Below are 17,884 nucleotides of genomic sequence, written 5' to 3'. Positions count from 1 at the left end.
GTATAAGGCTTATGAGTAAGGAATCCCTGATTTCAAGTCCTATCTGAGGCAGTTACTAGCTGTGTGACCCTAGGTGAGTCATTTAATCTCTCTGAGCTTTAGTTGAGGGAGCTAGATTTGATAACCTCTCCAGTACCTTCTAGCTCTAAATCTATGATCCAATGATCTCTTCTAAATGGAATTCAAACCAGAGGATGAATATGATTAATGGCCTCAAAGCCATGCTATTGAACAGGTAAAGAATTATAAGTTGTCTAACCTGAAGTGAGGATTTAAAAGAAACACAAGTAAAATCTTCAAATATCTGATACTGATAGAAGGATTAGATTTAATCTGCTTGACTCCCAAAAGAAAAAAGGGGAAGAATTAGAACCAAAGAGTGGAAGCTAGAAGACACAAAGATAAATTCTAGAATCAATGGACTGAAATCTATAATTATAGCTATCCATCAATAGAATGAATATTCAGCCATGAAATAGTAAGTTTCCCTAGAAATGCAATTAATACAAGAGAGTGATGGGAGATAAATTTGGCCTCAGTTTCCTCATCTGTAAAATGAGCTTCCCTCTAGCTCTAAACATATGATTCTAAGCATCCTTATAGTATACTTTAGAACAGATTAACAATTTAATGTTTCTTATATTGAATTGTACATGTGATCATGGTCATATGGAAACTGAACTGTGTACAGTGTATTCTATAACAAGTTCATAATTATATCTTGATTCATGTGCTAGCCAGTTCTTTAACACTTATTCAAACCCTGAGCAAAACCTTTATAATTTGTTCCTTTTCGCATCCACAAAAGCAAGCTGATAAAACTATTAATATACAAATGTAAATATCGCCTATTTTAACTAAAATTGGTTGCTTTAAATTGAACACAACTACATAGTTATCCAATGTCATAATAAAAACAGCTGGGAAAAATGCCTTGGGACTAGAGCAGAAAACCTCAGCTGCTGCAAAACTTTCTTCATTATCAGACCCAGTGCTGCTTTTTACATAGGTGATGCAATTCTACAGCAAAAAAGGAAAATCAATTCAACCATAATAATGTTACTACAAAATATCTAAGTAAAATCATGAACAAAAACAGATTCAATAAATCTAGTAGCATTTCTAGAAAGATTAAAATGAAATTAAACAGTAATTTTCTTGCTACTGTAAGCTTTAAAAAACTATATATCTTGGGGACAGCTGGGTAACTTAGTGGATTGAGAGCCACGTCTAGAGATAGGAGGTCCTAGGTTCAAATCTGGCCTCAGACACTTCCCAGCTGTGTGACCCTGGGCAAGTCACTTGACCCCCATTGCCTAGCCCTTACCACTCTTCTGCCTTGGAACTAATACATAATAGTGATTCCAAGATGGAAAGTAAGGGTTTAAAAAAATATATATATATATATCTCTTAAGGTGGAAGAGGACCCTGAAAGTCATCTAATTCAAACTTTGACCCAAAAGCCTATTCCTGAGCACATAGTCCAAAGAACTGAAAACCAAGAAGGCACCTATCAAATGGGAAACAGATGAATAAACTTTGGCATATCAATTTAAGAGAATATTATTGGGTAGCTCGGTAGCTCAGTGGATTGAGAGCCAGGCCTAGAGACAGGAGGTCCTTGGTTCAAATATGGCCTCAGACACTTCCCAGCTGTGTGACCCTGGGCAAGTCACTTGACCCCCATTGCCTAGCCCTTACCACTCTTCTGCCTTGGATCCAATACACAGTATTGACTCTAAGATGGAAGGTAAGGGTTTAAAAAAAAAGAGAGAGAGAATATTATTGTGTAGTAATGACAGAGATGAAGAATTCAAAAACATTTGGGAAAGTTTGTGTGAAGTGATGGTAAATGAAATAAGCATCAACTAAAGAATAATTACTACAACTTGGATTTTAAAAATCACTAAAAGGAAGCTGACTTCTGACCGATTCCAGAAAACATAAAATGAAACACACCACTCTTCTCTTGACAGAGGCTGAGGAGATTACAGGTATCCTGCCTTTTCACATCAAAGGTTACAATGTATCATGGGTTGGTATAAGAAATTAAATGAGAATTTCAGGGGAGTTTTACAGAGATCATAGATGATCAAAGACCAGGAAACAACATGGGAAAAGTTTAAAAACTCAGAAATGCATAAAATAGATATATAGTAGTTTATAATATCAACATATTTTATCTTTTAGTGACATAAACACAATTTCTTTTATTGTAATCACTTCATTAAAAAAAAAAAAAGAAATTATCTGGCACAAGGGGAAAGCCAAAAAATTTTACCCAAATTTTCCAGATTGCAGAGGCCCTATACCCCACCCCCACACACACAATGGGGAAGGGATATCTATACTACAACAGTACAAAATATATATATATATATATAAGATATGAAGGTGTTTTGACTGTTGTTGATTATTAAAGCCAAGGATTTAATTTTGAAAGAGGTATTTTCCAAAAATGTCTGATATTTTTTCAATGCATCAATAAAATTTATTTTTTTTTTTAATCTAGACCAATCTAAAATTGAATAGAAAACTGCTCTACAAGATCATTCAACCTCTCCTTGAAGCTCTCCAATAACAGGAAACCCATCACCTTGTGAAGATGGGATTAACTCTCCCCTTGCCTCCTTTTAAATCTAATCAACAGGAAGCAGCTGGTTAGCTCAGTGGATTGAGAGCCAGGCTTAGAGACAAGAGGTCTTGGGTTCAAATCTGATCTCAGACACTTTCCAGCTGTGTGGCCCTGGGCAAGTCACTTGACCCCCATTGCCTAGCCCTTACCACTCATCTGCCTTGGAGCCAATACACAGTATTGATTCCAAGATGGAAGGTAAGGGTTTTAAACAAAATAAGTCTGATCAACAAAGGTGAACACAACCCTACTTAACCCTAAAGTAGGAGAAATCCACAAACTATTTACTAAAGGAGTTTGCACCTCCAGAAGCAACTGACTTACCCCCTAAGCAAGCCTAAACAAATTTAAAGACTAAAATTGGTCCACTAAGAGGAAGGAACAGGAAGTGATGCAAAGAAGGGCCTTAAAAGGGGCCGAAACTTCCTGTTTCCAGGTCTTTGAGCTATTCCGAGGCTTTGGAGGTTGGTGGAGGACCTTCTTCAGCATGGGCCTGGGACTCTAGCATTTAGATTTTCCTCTTTGCACTACAATGTGGGTGAGTGAAAAGCTGACTCTTTTCCTGGTTTTTGGGGAGATTAGTTTCCGGAGGAGGCCACGCACTGTGGTTATTCACCACCAGGTCCTCAGGTGGAGGGTTAATGAACCCTGCCTGAGTTAAGCCAGGCACCAGAGAAACATTAAGGGTGATAAGCTAGACTGCTTACTCTACCCTCTTACACATTTCTCTACTTTACTTTCTATTTTGTAAATAAAAGCTACTAAAAAGTCATTTTGGATTAAGCTATAATGTTGGCGACCACATTCTCTTATATTTTGTCAAACCATGTTAATTTTATCCTCTACAGACTTCCAGAGCAAACAGCTCTTTTCCTTTTACCTTGATCTCCTAGAGCAGCATTGGTGATCCTTTTAGAGATCTTGTGCTCAAGCTGCCTGTGAACTCCACCATATTACCCCAGAGAGAGGAGGGAGGAAGCATACTGGCATTGGGCTGCTGGGTGGAGGAGCAGGGCATATGAGAAATGTCCTCAGGCACTGTGGAGAGACAGAATGGAGAAGCCCCCTCCAGCATGCCATATCTTCGCTAACAGGGACCAAGGGAAACAGACCTAGCAATAGTATAGCTAGGTCTAAGTTATACCACAAGTTTTATAATTCCAAATTGCCCTCCAAAATGGTTAGATCAGTTCATCACTAACAGTGTATTAGTGTCCCCATTTTTCTACATTATCTCCAATGTTTGTCATTCTGCCCTTTTGTCAGTTTTGTGAGATATCTCAGAATTGTTTGGGCTTACATTTCTCTAATCAATGGTGATTTAGAACATTTTTTCATATACCTATACATGGTGATCCAAGTGGTTTTTTAAATTAGTGCTTTTGGCATGACATTTGTGGCTATATTTGAACTGAAGAACATTCTAGTAAAGCTGATTTGGAAATAATGAGATACCTACATAAAAAGAAGCAAGTAAAGGAAAATGGAGCTAATAGTCAAATATCAATAGAGTATCCTATTTACAGCAAAGCTTAGAACAAAATGTGAGCAGCCACCATTCAACTAAACTAAAATGTTACTTACCCTAGAGAGCTTCTTTATAAAATACTAAGTGAATTAATAATATTTTTGAATAAGAAATACTACTAACTTTATGTCCCTGGCAATAGCTTAACTTGAATTGCAAATAAGTTGATTTTGTGCTGTACTAAACAAGATGCAACTCTAGGTAGAACTGGACTAGCCGTTCTAGAAAGCAATTTGGAATTCCATTTAACCATATACAAAAAGTTATTAAACTGTGGATATCCTTTGATCCAATGATATTAGGTCTATGCCCCTAAGAGATCAAATAAAAAGGAAAAAGATACCTATATGTACAAAAACATTTCTATCCGTTTTTTGTGATAGCAAAGAACAAGAAATTAAGGGTTGTGCATCAATACCATAGGATGTGTGCATGTGTATTGTATACATGTGTTTTGTTATTATTGTGTTAAGGGCAGCTATTTATTTGACACAAACTTTATTTGTCCTTATGATTTATGAAGTTTAATCTAATACTGTGTCATATAAGAAATTATATAGGATGCCTTTTGGGGAGCCACAGTCAGCTTATTGTGTGGGAGAGGGTAATGGGGATGGGGATGGAGAATCCACAGGATATCTCTAAGAAACTCAACTGGGACCATGGTATCTCTAACATTATTCCAGCCAACAGTGGCTCTTCAGTGTTGCATAGTGATCAATAGCTCTTAGGCCAATGCTTCCGTTTGCTCATCCATTTTTGGCCTGGTCCACAAGCTCTGGCCTGCAAGGTTATGCCTTTGGACAGGTTTTCCTCTGTTCTAAATTCATCCTGATGCTATCTATGACATTCCAGTGATGCAGTCAAAATGTGGATACTTATCTACTGAATATAAATATAATGCCCTATGACAACAAATCATATCAGAGTTGTGAAGAAGACATGTCTTCCAATGGAAAGAATACTGCGCATACACAGCCTGTACTGAGAATAAGTCAACTGGATGCAAAACTAAACAAAGTCCTGGAACAATTAGTTTAGTCCCAGTCTCCTCATTGTTTTCATGATTTAAAGCCAGGGCTCTTAGACCAGTTTGAACCTAAGGTAAAACTACTTTAGTGGCTTTTCTTATAAAGATTCACCATTTACTCCAAGAATGCCATTGTGGAAGTTAATTATGTCCAAAAGTGATTTTTCCTTAAACTCAGAAATAACAGCCACTAAGTAAACACAAAGGTTATGGAATGTTATGTGCACAGTAGAAGAAAGATGTAGTATATTGTGCTTTATTCCAAAACCACCATTTACATGCTCCTGTAAAATCAAACAGTTTATTATTGGGACTTTAAAATAAGTTTAGTTAATTTTCCAATTTTTCTTCAAAAAGGAACGTTGACAGAGTCTCTATTAGATATCATATTTGCATTTTGTACACTCCAAAACATTCTGTAACTGGCTTTGAGCATATGGATAGGGAACTTTGGGAATATGGTTTGGCAAAATTTCTGATCTTTCTCTTCCCCTTATTAATATCCAAAATGAAAGGTTGAAAGCTGAGATGCTATCTTACTATATCCCTATGACAAGTGTTCCTAACAGTGATGATACATTAGCTACCCAAGGCAAAAAACATCATTCCCTTTGTGAAGAGTGGCCCACTACACTCCATACCATATGTTGTGTATGTATTCTGCGATTACTGTGTTAAAAGCACCTACTTATTTGAAATATACTTCAATTGTCAGCACAGAGGTGCAGAGTCCACAATCACTTAAGAAGCTGAATGTTGAAGTAAATGCTCCTTAGAAAATTGAATCCGGGGGCAGCTCAGTAGCTCAGTGGATTGAGAGCCAGGCCTAGAGATGGGAGGTCCTAGATTCAAATGTGGCCTCAGACACGCCCCAGCTGTGTGACCCTGAGCAAGTCACTTGACCCCCATTGCCTAGCCCTTACCACTCTTCTGCCTTGGAGCCAATGCACAGTATTGACTCCAAGATGGAAGGTAAGGGTTTAAAAAAAAAAAAAGAAATTGAATCCACCTTCTTTAAATAAAATTGGTAATAATTAAGAATGTATGTGAGCATCACTATTTCAAGCCTTTCTAAAAACATGATTTAGACACTAATCTCAAGAAGCTATATTATATCAAATTTATTATGTAAATTCTTACACAATAATTCTACATCTTCATAAAAGTATCATCAGTTTGAACTTCAAAAAAAATTATATGAGATCGGTTTCAGAGAAACCAGAAGACCTGTACAAACTAATAGAGTGAAGTAAATAGAACAAGGAAAATAATTTATACAAAGACAACAATACTGTAAAAACAAAACAACTTTGAAAGATTTAAGAACTCTGATCAATCCATTAGCCAAGCAATGACTCTGAAAGATTCATAATAAATTATGCTCCCCACCTCCTGAAAGATGTGATGGATTGAGAGTGGAGATTAAGGTATTTGTATAGGTATATATATTAGAATAGAGATACAGAATTTTTTAAAAGATACAAAGTAATAATTTTAAAACTTTCTTTACTCAAAGCTCACTTCTTTAGCTCTTATTTCACTACAGTGAGTTTGGGATTTGATATTCTGCCCAAAGGCAAAAAGGTGACATCTCTCTGTTTTACTCCAGGAAAATGATCTTTGTACCAAAATATTGTTGTTAGCAAGTGTTTTGTTTTGTTTTGGTTTTTTTGGGCATCCTTCTATTCAAAAGCAATAACTCACATTTCTTATTGTTATAGGTTTGGAAAGCATTTTCCTCACAGCAATGAGATGGGTAATGCAATCATCCCCATTTAATGGATATCAAAACTGAGGCTTGCCTAAAGATGACACAGAAAATGTGAGAATAGCATAGATAGTGAATCTTTTGATTCCAAGAATAGTGGGCTTATAATAAATTGGCAGACAGAGAGATAACTTGGTAAAGTGATAGCAGCAATAACAAAGTTCAAATTTTTCAATGTAAGTTTCTAGACTGCTTTGGACAGTCTTCATCTAAGATAAAGTATTCAGAAAAGGAAGACATAAAGCATGATAAATTTTTTTTAATATAGAAGTTTATAGCAAGCTTTAATTTACAAAGCACTTTCTTCTTACAACATGAGGAAAATTGTGCAATTATTACCACTGCCAATTCATTGATGAGACATTTGAAGTTCAGAAGGACCAAGTGGCTTTTCCAAAGTTTCATACCCAGTAAGTGTTGAGCTAAACCCAGAATTTAAGATTCCAAGTCCAATGCTATCCCTACAATACCCTTTGTCTCTCTATGTTATGGAGAGATAAACATAAATGGTACCTCTCCATAGATATATTAAAAAAAAATTAATGCACAAGGGATTCACAGAGGAACATGTTCCAGGGCAAGTGAATTATTGTGCTTAGTGATTGGGGATAGTCAGAAACTATAATGGAAGTATTTACTATGTGCAAAGCTCTGTGCAGTTAGGATGATACGATATGAAAACAGATATGGAAGATTCTGACCTCAAAGAGCTTACTTAAAGCTTACTCAAAGAGCTTAATGGAAGGAAGAGGAGAAATAACATGCATACATATAACTGTGATAGAAAAGTGAGTAAAATAAGTGCAAAGAGGCAGCCCGGGTAAAGTACTATTGAGTAGGAAAAGTTTCTCATAGAATTTGGAAACTTCTCAGCTGATGTGTTACACAATCACATACATAACTTCTGAGTTAAATTTTTTTATTTGAACTTTCTATATTATCTTTTGTAGAGTAGATTTAAAAATTCCTTTTAAGAATAATAAAGTGGAGGAATTCCATGGGGACTGGAACAACCTCCAGGAAGTGATGCAGAGCAGAAGGAGCAGAACCAGGAGAACATTGTACACAGAGACTAATACACTGTGGTACAATCGAATGTAATGGACTTCTCCATTAGTGGCAATGCAGTGATCCTGAACAAGCGATGTATGAGAAAGAACACTATCCACATTCAGAGGAAAAACTGTAGGAGTAAAAACACCAAAGAAAAAAACAACTGCTTGATTGCATGGGTCGAGGGCGATACGATTGGGGATGTAGACTCTAAAGGAATATCCTAGTGCAAATACCAACAATATGGAAATGGATTCTGATCAAAGACACATGTAATACCCAGTGGAATTGTATGTCAGTTACGGGAGGGGGGAGGGAAGGGAGGATTAGAAAATTATTTTTGTAACCAGGGAATAATGTTCGAAATTGACCAAATTAAAAAAAAATTCCTTTTAGTCAAAAAACTTGACTTACAGTAATTTGTAGCTACTCAGACTACTACCAGTAGGAGATTACCATCACTCCAACCTAATCAATTTATCTAACTTTCCTGAAATTATGGTTATTAAAAAGACTATAACATTATTATTTATTATTTCTATATTCAAGTTTCATATCCCTGTGCAACCAAACATAATGCAACTATAATGACCACTAATTACTTTGAAACTTTAGCCCCCACTCACATATCAACCTCTACATAAATCCACTTTAGACACTATATTACAAATCAAACAAGCTATCAGCAAGGTCTAATAAAGATTTATCGTGAGGTAAATAAGCAACATTTTTTATGGAAGCTACTATGGGAAACAACCTCACGGCCAATTATTTAATTCTACAGAGCACAAATGAAAATAATGAAAAAAGCTAATATCACTATTACCATTCATTAATAAAGACAGATGGTCCTGTATTTGAAAGGTAGTAGCGCTGTTGTACTGTCCAATTTTTACCAAAACATTCATAACAAAGTGGGGTACATCTTGCCTGGAGGAAACTATCAAACAAAATGTGGTATCTCAGCTGGGGCGGCATCTTCAATTATTGGCATCACATTGTGAGCTGGACAACTTCAAAAGGGGATAACCTAGACCATGAAAGGCCTCCAGACGATGTCATTCAAGGTTCAGTTGAAGGAACTGGAGATATTAAACCTCAAAGACAACTTACATAGAGCTTGATCATTTCAAATACTTCAAATGGTGTCATAAAATAAGTAAGAAGGGTTAAACTTGAACTTGGCCCAAAGGACAGGATTAGGAAATGTGAAGAATTTACAAAGAAGCAAATTTAAGCTTGATATAAGGAAAAAATTTGCTAGCAATTAGAGCTATCCAAAAAAAAAGGGGGGGGGGATGCTTCCTGATTCAGGAGAAAAAAAGGTCTCCTCACTAAAAGTCTTCATAACAAAGCTGTCATGAATGTTGCAGAGGGAAATCTTGTTCAGAGAGAAGTAAAGTCAAAGCAAGAGTAATGGCCTGAGAAAGTACTGAGAGGTAGAGGAACAGCATAAGAGCAAATAATAGATTTAGGTGGGTCAGACCTAGGAAGAATTGGAATGATATGGTAACTATGATCAGATAAGAGAAATGTCAGTTCTTACTTAAAAAAGAGGAACTCTTACAAATAATGATGAGATCCAGTATATGACCATCCCTATACATGGCTTAGGTAGAACCAAGTAAATCATAGGATTTAAAGAGACTGAGAGGAATTAAGAGATTAGATATGGGCTTGTAATTTCCTTCCTGTTTTCATTAAAGCTCCAACAAATTTGGAAAACATTTCTATAAATTCCTCAATCCCTTTAGCATTTATTGCAAGCGACCTTCCAGTATCAATCTAATACAAACTAATCAACACTGGCTGATCTCTTATATAGTACTTTATAAACTTCCCCCTCCCTATGACATTGCAACTTGAAAGAGTTAAAGATGGATAAATAAATGTTAGAAAGGTAAATGATATAAAAATGAAGAGATGCTAGGTTAAGTAAAGTATATCATAAATGATTCTCTACTGCAAAAGTACTGATTCATAAGACAAGACATTTGTATGCAGCAGAATTTGTCATAAACATGACTACCAAAGCAAGAAAACAGTACAGAAATAAAAAGTAAACTTGCCCAACAATATGATTTTGGAACAAATAGCATACATTCCTAGAGTTTCATTAAATCGCACCAACCCCTCACCACTTTTCTGCCTTGGAACCAATACACAATATTAATTCTAAGACAGATGGTACTTTGTCTAATATATACAAAAGTTAGCTAAAAATTGCACTGTATGACTGTAATGGAATATTAATGCACCATAAGAAATTATTAATAGAAGAAATCAAGGAAGCATGAGATTTCTAATATTCCTATGGACTGATGCAGAATAAAGTTAGAAGAATATACACAGACAATAATTACAACTGCGTACATAAAAATAACACAAAAAGCAGACAACCTGATTATCTGTAATAAATAATTTTAGTTCCAGAAGAAGATTGTTCATAGATGATGAAATCTCTTTCCTTCCCCTAGTAACAGTTTGGGTACTATAAGTACATAAGCTTAAATATACTATCAGATGAAATTTACAGTGCTGGTTATTTTTTGCTCAATTTTTCTAAGTTTGAAAGAAGTAAGATACTGGGAAAGAATTATAATGGCAGCTAGCATTTATATAGTACTTACTATGGTCTGGCACTGTATTAAGCACTTTACAAATATTGTCTCATTTGATGCTCACAGCAAGCTTTCAAGGTTAAGTGTTATTATCCCAATTTTACAAAGCAGGAAACTGAGGTGGCAAAGATGGGGTGGGGAGAGTGATTTGCCCAAGGTCATAGAGGTAGTAAGCATCTGAGGCCATATCTGAATTCAGGTCTTCCTGACTCCAGGCTCAGCACTCTAGCCACTGTGTTACCTAGGTGACCATGGTATTTAAAAAAAGAATGCATCAATAAAACTTTTAAAATAAAAGTTAACTTTATCTACAATTTCATATACAATTTGTCTCTGAAATATGGTACCTGTGATTGCAAAAAAATTACATATAAAATGCAGTGTCTACTAAATATCCCATCAGTTCTAGACATTTTTGTAACATCATAACATACTATATATAGTATCCTAGAAGAAAAAAAAAAGAAACAAAAATGTAGCATTTTTTCTTATCAATGACAATTACTTTAACAAGTCTCAAATGATTTTCTAAACTGAAGTGAAAAAAATCCATAAGAAACATACCAAAACTTGCATTTTTTCTTTCCAAGCAAAGTGCTATATAAATTGCAAACTATTATCATCATCACTAATCTATTTTGTATTTTGTAAACAATGACAGCCACAGAAAGCCATAAGATGTCACAGTCTTAGACCCAACATTCAGAATCTTTTATGAGAAAGCATAAGTTGGCAACATCTATAAAAGGCACATTATGTTGTAGTATAATACATATCAACAAGATAATTAAAAACTGAATTTTTGGAATTCTCAGACTTAAAAGTAATTGATCATTGAAAAAAAAAAGTAGAATGGATTCATAAAGCCTTTGAAGTAAATATGCCTTTGAGAACCTAAATGCTTCATGTTAAATGTAAAACTAAGAGTTAGCTATATTTTCACCTTAAAATAACACCAAACTTAAAATTTCATAATATAAAAAGCATAAGTCTCGAAACAAAAATAATTTAGGCTAAATTTAAGAGTTTTAAGACCCTAAAATATGCAGTATGAATCCAAAGAGTATCATCCCAAAAATTCAGATGAAATCTGCTCATATATTAATTTTAAAAACACCTATTCTTGAGGCTAAATTTTTTTCTTAGAGAAATGTAAACTAATATTTCTTTCATACAAACTACATAGTTTTACATCACACCATGAAGCAGGCAATAGCATTCTCAGAGGGGCAAGAAGCATTTTACAATCTGCACACCAATGTTTACTTAAGTAGGTAATTTTATACTTATACCAGTCCTAAAACTGCTATAAAATGGCTGGACCAGGAACTTCATACATTCTATACCAGGTAACTTACCTAAAAACAAGCCTAAACTTGTTTCCTGTACATATAAGAGCCAAAGAAGAATTTTCTCTGTTCACTACAGAAGGAAAAACAATAATCTGCCCATAATGAAAAAAAAATTACTGAATAGGTTCACGGAATGAGGTTCAAAATTTGACAGATTTTTTTCAGCTGATGCTAATCTATTTTAAGGGAACAGAAGTTCCAAATATATGGTTCTAGGTGCAAATTATATTTCTGGATTTGGTATTCCAGTCTGTCTTCCAGTTTTTTCTATGGCTGACCCAACATCAAGACTCTTAAAAAAGATAAAAATGGGAAAAGTTGGCTAATGAAGTAGTAGGTTATATATAATCTTTTTTATCTCCAAATTAAATAATTATCAAATTCATGCTATAAAAATAAATTATTGTAAAACTGAAATGACTAAAAAAGTAATCTTAGAAACAACCATTACAAAATTAAAATATTGTAACTAATTCAGAGAACATGTGCAAACACCAAAAGGAAATCTTGTTTGTGGTCTTATTAATACTTAAGACTTAAGCAGTAAGCCACTTAAAATTTCAGCTAAGTATCACAAGATCACTGATACTATTCTGCTTCATCCCTTCCTATCCTCTCAGAAAACATGTCGGTTAGCAGTGGATTTTTCCCCTAACAGAACTTTGACTCAAATCATCTCTCACAAGAATTTAAACATATTTAAAATTGGAAAATACTCTAATAGAAATTAATAATTAACGAGCATCCGTAGGGTCCCATGGGCAGGGGAACCAGACACTGGTTGAAGTCGAGAGGAAAAAAGGGGAAAAAAGAAAGGTGAGAAATTCCAAGTAAAAGGATCGTGACAAGGCAACAAGCTGTATTGGGGAAGAGGGACAATAAAGATACCCAAAAATCGTGCGGAAGGGAAGTCAAGAGAAAAATTTTGAGGTTTTTACTGTCCCTGCCAATCTCTGCTGACATGAAGGGAAAGCAGGGCAGGGCCACCTACGAAAACCCCCAACATCACAGCCCAATTCCAAGAGATATCGCCACCAACCTTCCCACCCCCACTCCCCGAAGAGAGAGCAATCCAAAGACATTCCGGCCCCCACCCCATCCTCAGGCACATATACAAAAAGATCCTCACTTCCAAAGGCCAAATGGGGGGAGGGAGGAAGGGGCAACGCCCAGATCCCACCCGGATTCCCGGCTCCTCAGAATAAAGCCTCTACCTTAGGTAGATCTGATGGAGGCTCAGGGGTAGAAGGCCCAATAGGGAAGGCCAAGAGAAACATAGCTAGATAAGAGAGACCTAGACTATAGAAGCCGGAAAAGGAAGGAAAGGATGAGGGAAGAGCCAGTGTAGTACAGAGAGGTGGAGGACAGAAGTAGGGAAGAATGGGGTAGGGGTCCCAGCAGAAGGAGATCTGAGGGGAAAGAATTGGCCCAAACGAAAGAGAGACGTGAAACCCTGAACTGAGAGAAGCACGCAGCTGAGAAGAGTGAGCTAGAGAGCTGGGTATGTGTCACATACATACATCTTCAAGGTCTGGTAGGACCTAGTAGGAGCTTAAAGCCTGTTTCTGCTTGAAAGAAAAGGTAAATTCCTCAAGAGCGAAAGCAGACAGGCGGGGGAGAAAACAAGGAGAGGGGAAAGAGCTGGGGAGTGGTGGGGCTAGATGGAGCAGCAGGCCCTGGGAGAAGACGGGCAGGGAGGAGGGAGGGGCAGAGGGTGGGAAGGAAAAGGAGGAGAGGAAGAGGGACAGAAGGAAAGAGGGAGCAGAGAATTAGAGGGAGAGAATGACAGTTAGGGAAGGAGACAATGACAGAGACAGAATTAAAGCGAGAAAATGGGAGCGAGAAAAGAGAGAATTGGTAACGAAATAGACAGAATGAGGGAGACGGAGGGAGGCCAAGGGTGCGGGTGCGCAGAGAGGAGCTGAGAAGAAGGGAGAAAGGGGTGAGGCAGTGCAGCACCCGGGAATAGGCGAGGGGTGCCCGGACAGCGACATAGCGTGGAGAAGAAGGCCGGGACGAAGAAGCGCAGCCAGGCAGGCCCCGCAGCCCCGGGCAGCGCAGGGGCCGTCAGTCGCGAAGGGCGGGGGACGCCACACGTCGCACACTCACCGCTCTGCTCCCCCAAGAACACGAGCTTGAATTTCCTCAAGGGGTTTCCGAAGTCCCCTCCAGCAGACATGATGGAGCCGGAGCCGGAGCTGGAGCCGCCACCTCAGCCCAGGGATCTCCTCGGGCTCCGCGGGCTCCCCGCAGCCCCAGACACGGAGGGCGGAGGAGCAGCAGAAAGCAGGAGGTATCCTGCAAAGACGCGGGAGGAGACGGACAGACGGACAAGGGGATGGTGGGGGGAGGGACAGGCGGCGCGACGAGCGTGGGGGGGGGGGGTCGGAGTCGGCCTCGCGAGGAGGGGGAGAGGCGGCAGATGGCCCCACCCTTCCGCACGACCGGAGGGAGAAGAGTCGAGGGGACAGAGGGCGCCGGAGCCGCTCCTCGCTCCCTTCTCCCAGAGAGCTCCGAGCTTCGCCGCCGCAGCCGAATCTGCTCTAGTGCGCGAGCCTCTGGGCCGAGGCGCGCGGGCGTGACAGCGTAACGCGCCCGTGTGCGTGCGCGAGCACGGGCGGGGCGGGCGAGAGCGCGCTCGCCGCACTTGCCGGCTCCTCAGTTTCCCAGGCTCTGTCTTCTCTTTCTGCCCCGCCACCTTGCCCGACCCTGGGCGGAGAGGGAGGGTGGGGCCGGCGAGGAGACTGGGAGTAAGAATTGACAGGCGAAGGAAAGGGGCAGAACAGAAGGCGGAGGGAGAGGAGGAGGAGGCAGGAAGAAGCTGACGCCACACCTAGCGGCCCAATGGAAGGCGACCAAGATAAAGTTGCCCAATGACAGCCCATAGGGAGAGGGAGGGGACGCGCTCTGAACCTGACTCAGGACCCTCAGGCGGAGGAAATAGACTGTGGCTCGCGCTATGGCAGCCATGAAGAGTGTGGCGCAGGGGAGGGGCAAAAAGGGGAGGGCGGGGCCAGACTGACTCCGGCGGGAGGTCCGAACGAAGTAACCTACACCCGAACGGTTCCAACGGAGTCGTAAGCCTGTAACATGGTGTCTCCCCGTCCCACTCGTTCCCGACCACCTTCCCTGTGATGTGTGACTCGGGTTCCTTACTCCTGGTTTTATTCCTCCATCCTCTTACTGGCCCGCCCATCGTCTCCGCCCGGCCCCCGGAAATTATAACCATAATAGTGCTAGTTTTTATAGAGCGCTTTAAAACGTGATTTTTCTTAGTTGAATCTCCCTACCTCACCAGGAGGTAGGAGTTACACCGTCCCTTCTTTCTGCAGGCTCACCCAGGTTACAGCAAGAGGCCTAAACCGCGGCCTAGGCGTGCTTGCGCCAGAATCTCCCACCTTCTGCATCTCCCCTTCTCTTCCCTGGTCCCTTCCTCTCCCTTCCCCTGCATCTCTTCTACATTCTTGCTTTGCTAAAGGTTAAAACGTTTGATTGCCCACCTCGAAATATTTTTTCCTTCTATTCCGTTGAAGAAATAAATCCCCCACTCCATCACCTTTTCTACCTAAGCTACTCTACCACATGCCGGCTGGAAATTCCTACTTCCATCCTCTCTTATGTACTCTGCCCTTCCCCACAGTGCCCTTATGTTCTTACTGCTACCCAAATCAATCCCTCAGCCCATCCTCTCACCCTTGCCTCCCTCTGTACTTTCCACTTGGAATCCCCCACCCCTACCTTCTCACAATCCTCTCTTGCCTCCCCATCTCTCATGTACACTCTCCTCAGTCATAGTGACTTATTTCAGGACTCTCTTGGTACAACTTCAACTGTCACCAGTCTCCTGCAAGCCATGCTCCATACAGCTGTCCAAATAATGCAGTTGTTTGTATATTGACTCCCCTATTTTACTGTCTGGAAGCTTTTTTGCCTTTCATTGTATCCTCAACACCTAGCTCTGGGCCAAGAATATAGTTGTGTCGAATCTAAGTGATTTGGCAAAGACACTAGAATGATTTGCTATTTCTTCTGCTCATTTAACAGTAAGGAACCTGCAGCAAACAGGGTTAAGTGACTTGCCAAGGGCCACACAACTAGTAGGTGTCTGAGGTGGGATTTGAATTTAGGAACATGAGCCCTGACTCCAGGTTCTGCATTCTATCCACTGCCCCAACTAACTGCCCTCAAAATATAGTAGGGACTTAATAAACTTATATTGATTGAATGACTGATTCGCCCAGCTCTTAGCATTTAATTTTCTTGCTAAGAAACTTAAACAGACTCTTATTTGCCTATGGAACAAAATACAAAAATCATTAGAGCCTGGCATTTAAGACTTTTTTGACCTAGCCCCAACCTATCTTTGCTCCCTCCTTGCATTTATTCTCCTTCCTCTATATATTAACATCCTGTAACATATCTCCTCCACATCTCTTCCTGTTGGAAGTTTTCCTTCTAGGCTGTGACATGGAAATCACTTTAAAAGACTGATATATATTAATTTAAGGTCGCCAAGGAATTCAGCTATGTAATTCCTAAATGAAAACTCAAGTCAGCAGTCAACCTTTTATGGAGTTGCTCCTTCCTTCTTGAAAAGTTTGCTGTTCCATCTAAAAGTGATCTCTCCTTCCTCATGTCGTACCTAAAACTCTCCCTTGCCTTATATTTTTTCCTTTAACTTTTCTATTAAAAAGTATAAGTTCTTTGAGAACTAAGTTTTTTTTTTAATTTTTATTTTATCTTTGTATCCCCAAGTAGAAGGCAGCATGGGGTAATGACTAGAGCACTTAGGGTCTATAGGCCCTGGATTTAAATTTGATCTCTGTCACTGATCCTTAGTGTGCCTTAACCCTGAGAAAATCACTTAAGCTCTCTATGCCTCAGGCAGCAACCCGGAATTTTACTTTAACCTGTACTGAGCATAGGACTAGGTTCATGTCAAGAACATAACAGCTGTGTATTAAATTGAATTTCTACTTATCCTTCAAAGTCCAATTCATATGCCATTCCCTCCATAATACCTTCCCAGATCCTCCAATTAGTTTTAATTTCTCCCTCTGTACTCCCACAATGATATATATTCCTTTTGTAGCTCTATTCATATTCTGCCTTATAATCTAGAGAATCAATAAAGATATTGTAGAAAAAGTACTAGACTGACAGCCAGGAGACTTAGGTCTAAAATCTGATATTAATGCACTGGGTAGTGTGGTACAACCTACTTCCTCTGGCTGGGCTTCAATTTTCTCATCTATAAAATAATACCATAGGATAAAATGGCTTCTTCCAGATCTACCAAACTGTCTATTTCTCTACTCACATTCCCCATTTCATTTCCCATCTTCATTCCTTTGATTAGCTTTCCCCTATGCTCACTTCATCTCTACTTCAGAAACTCTTTTAAGATGCTGCCACTGCATTGCTCTTCTTGATTCCTCTCAATTTCTAGTGCTCCTCCTTCCCAACTACTCTGTATTTATCTATTCTCTTTATACTTATCCTGTATTTACAGAATATGTATACTTCTTGTTGTCCCCTTTAGAAGCTTGTTGAGAATAAAACATTTTTTCATTCTTTGTATTTTGTGTTCCCTAGTACCTAGCACAGTGATTTGCTCAAAGCAGGGTTTAATAAATGCTTGTGGGTGGATTGATCCTAAATCCAATATAGTGTGATCATTCCTCTACTAGGCTATAAACAGCTTTTTGTTTCTCATAAATCTTTGCTGGACATGCTTATATTTTGAGGAATCTGTGATCCTACTAACATAAATGTTCCCTTCATTGGTTTAGAACATAACCAGTCAAGATCCTCCCTTAAATTCTCCACAGTGGGTCCACCCAAAGCCCTGGGGGCTTTTCTCTCCATCTATTGACATTGCATGGATATGCAAACT

At 39.0% G+C, this 17,884-nt stretch overlaps 1 protein-coding gene across 2 annotated transcripts in view; it reads right to left on the bottom strand.

Annotated features, from left to right (window-relative positions):
* RAB6A (RAB6A, member RAS oncogene family) overlaps positions 1-14,773 on the bottom strand; it is an 80,710-nt gene extending 65,937 nt beyond the window's left edge. The window contains exon 1 of one of the 2 annotated variants that reach the window (XM_001363181.4): positions 14,098-14,773. In XM_001363181.4, coding sequence (XP_001363218.1) covers positions 14,098-14,167 — 70 coding nt within the window. In that variant the 5' untranslated portion in view covers positions 14,168-14,773. The remainder of the gene's footprint in view (positions 1-14,097) is intronic. The other variant, XM_016422009.2, reaches the window with a different exon arrangement.
* Between the last annotated feature and the right edge of the window lie 3,111 nt (positions 14,774-17,884).

The sequence above is a fragment of the Monodelphis domestica genome, chromosome 4 (genome assembly GCF_027887165.1).
Source record: "Monodelphis domestica isolate mMonDom1 chromosome 4, mMonDom1.pri, whole genome shotgun sequence".
NCBI classification, from domain to species: domain Eukaryota; kingdom Metazoa; phylum Chordata; class Mammalia; order Didelphimorphia; family Didelphidae; genus Monodelphis; species Monodelphis domestica.
Note: the sequence above shows the minus strand (reverse complement) of the source record. Positions and strands in the feature narration are given on the sequence as shown.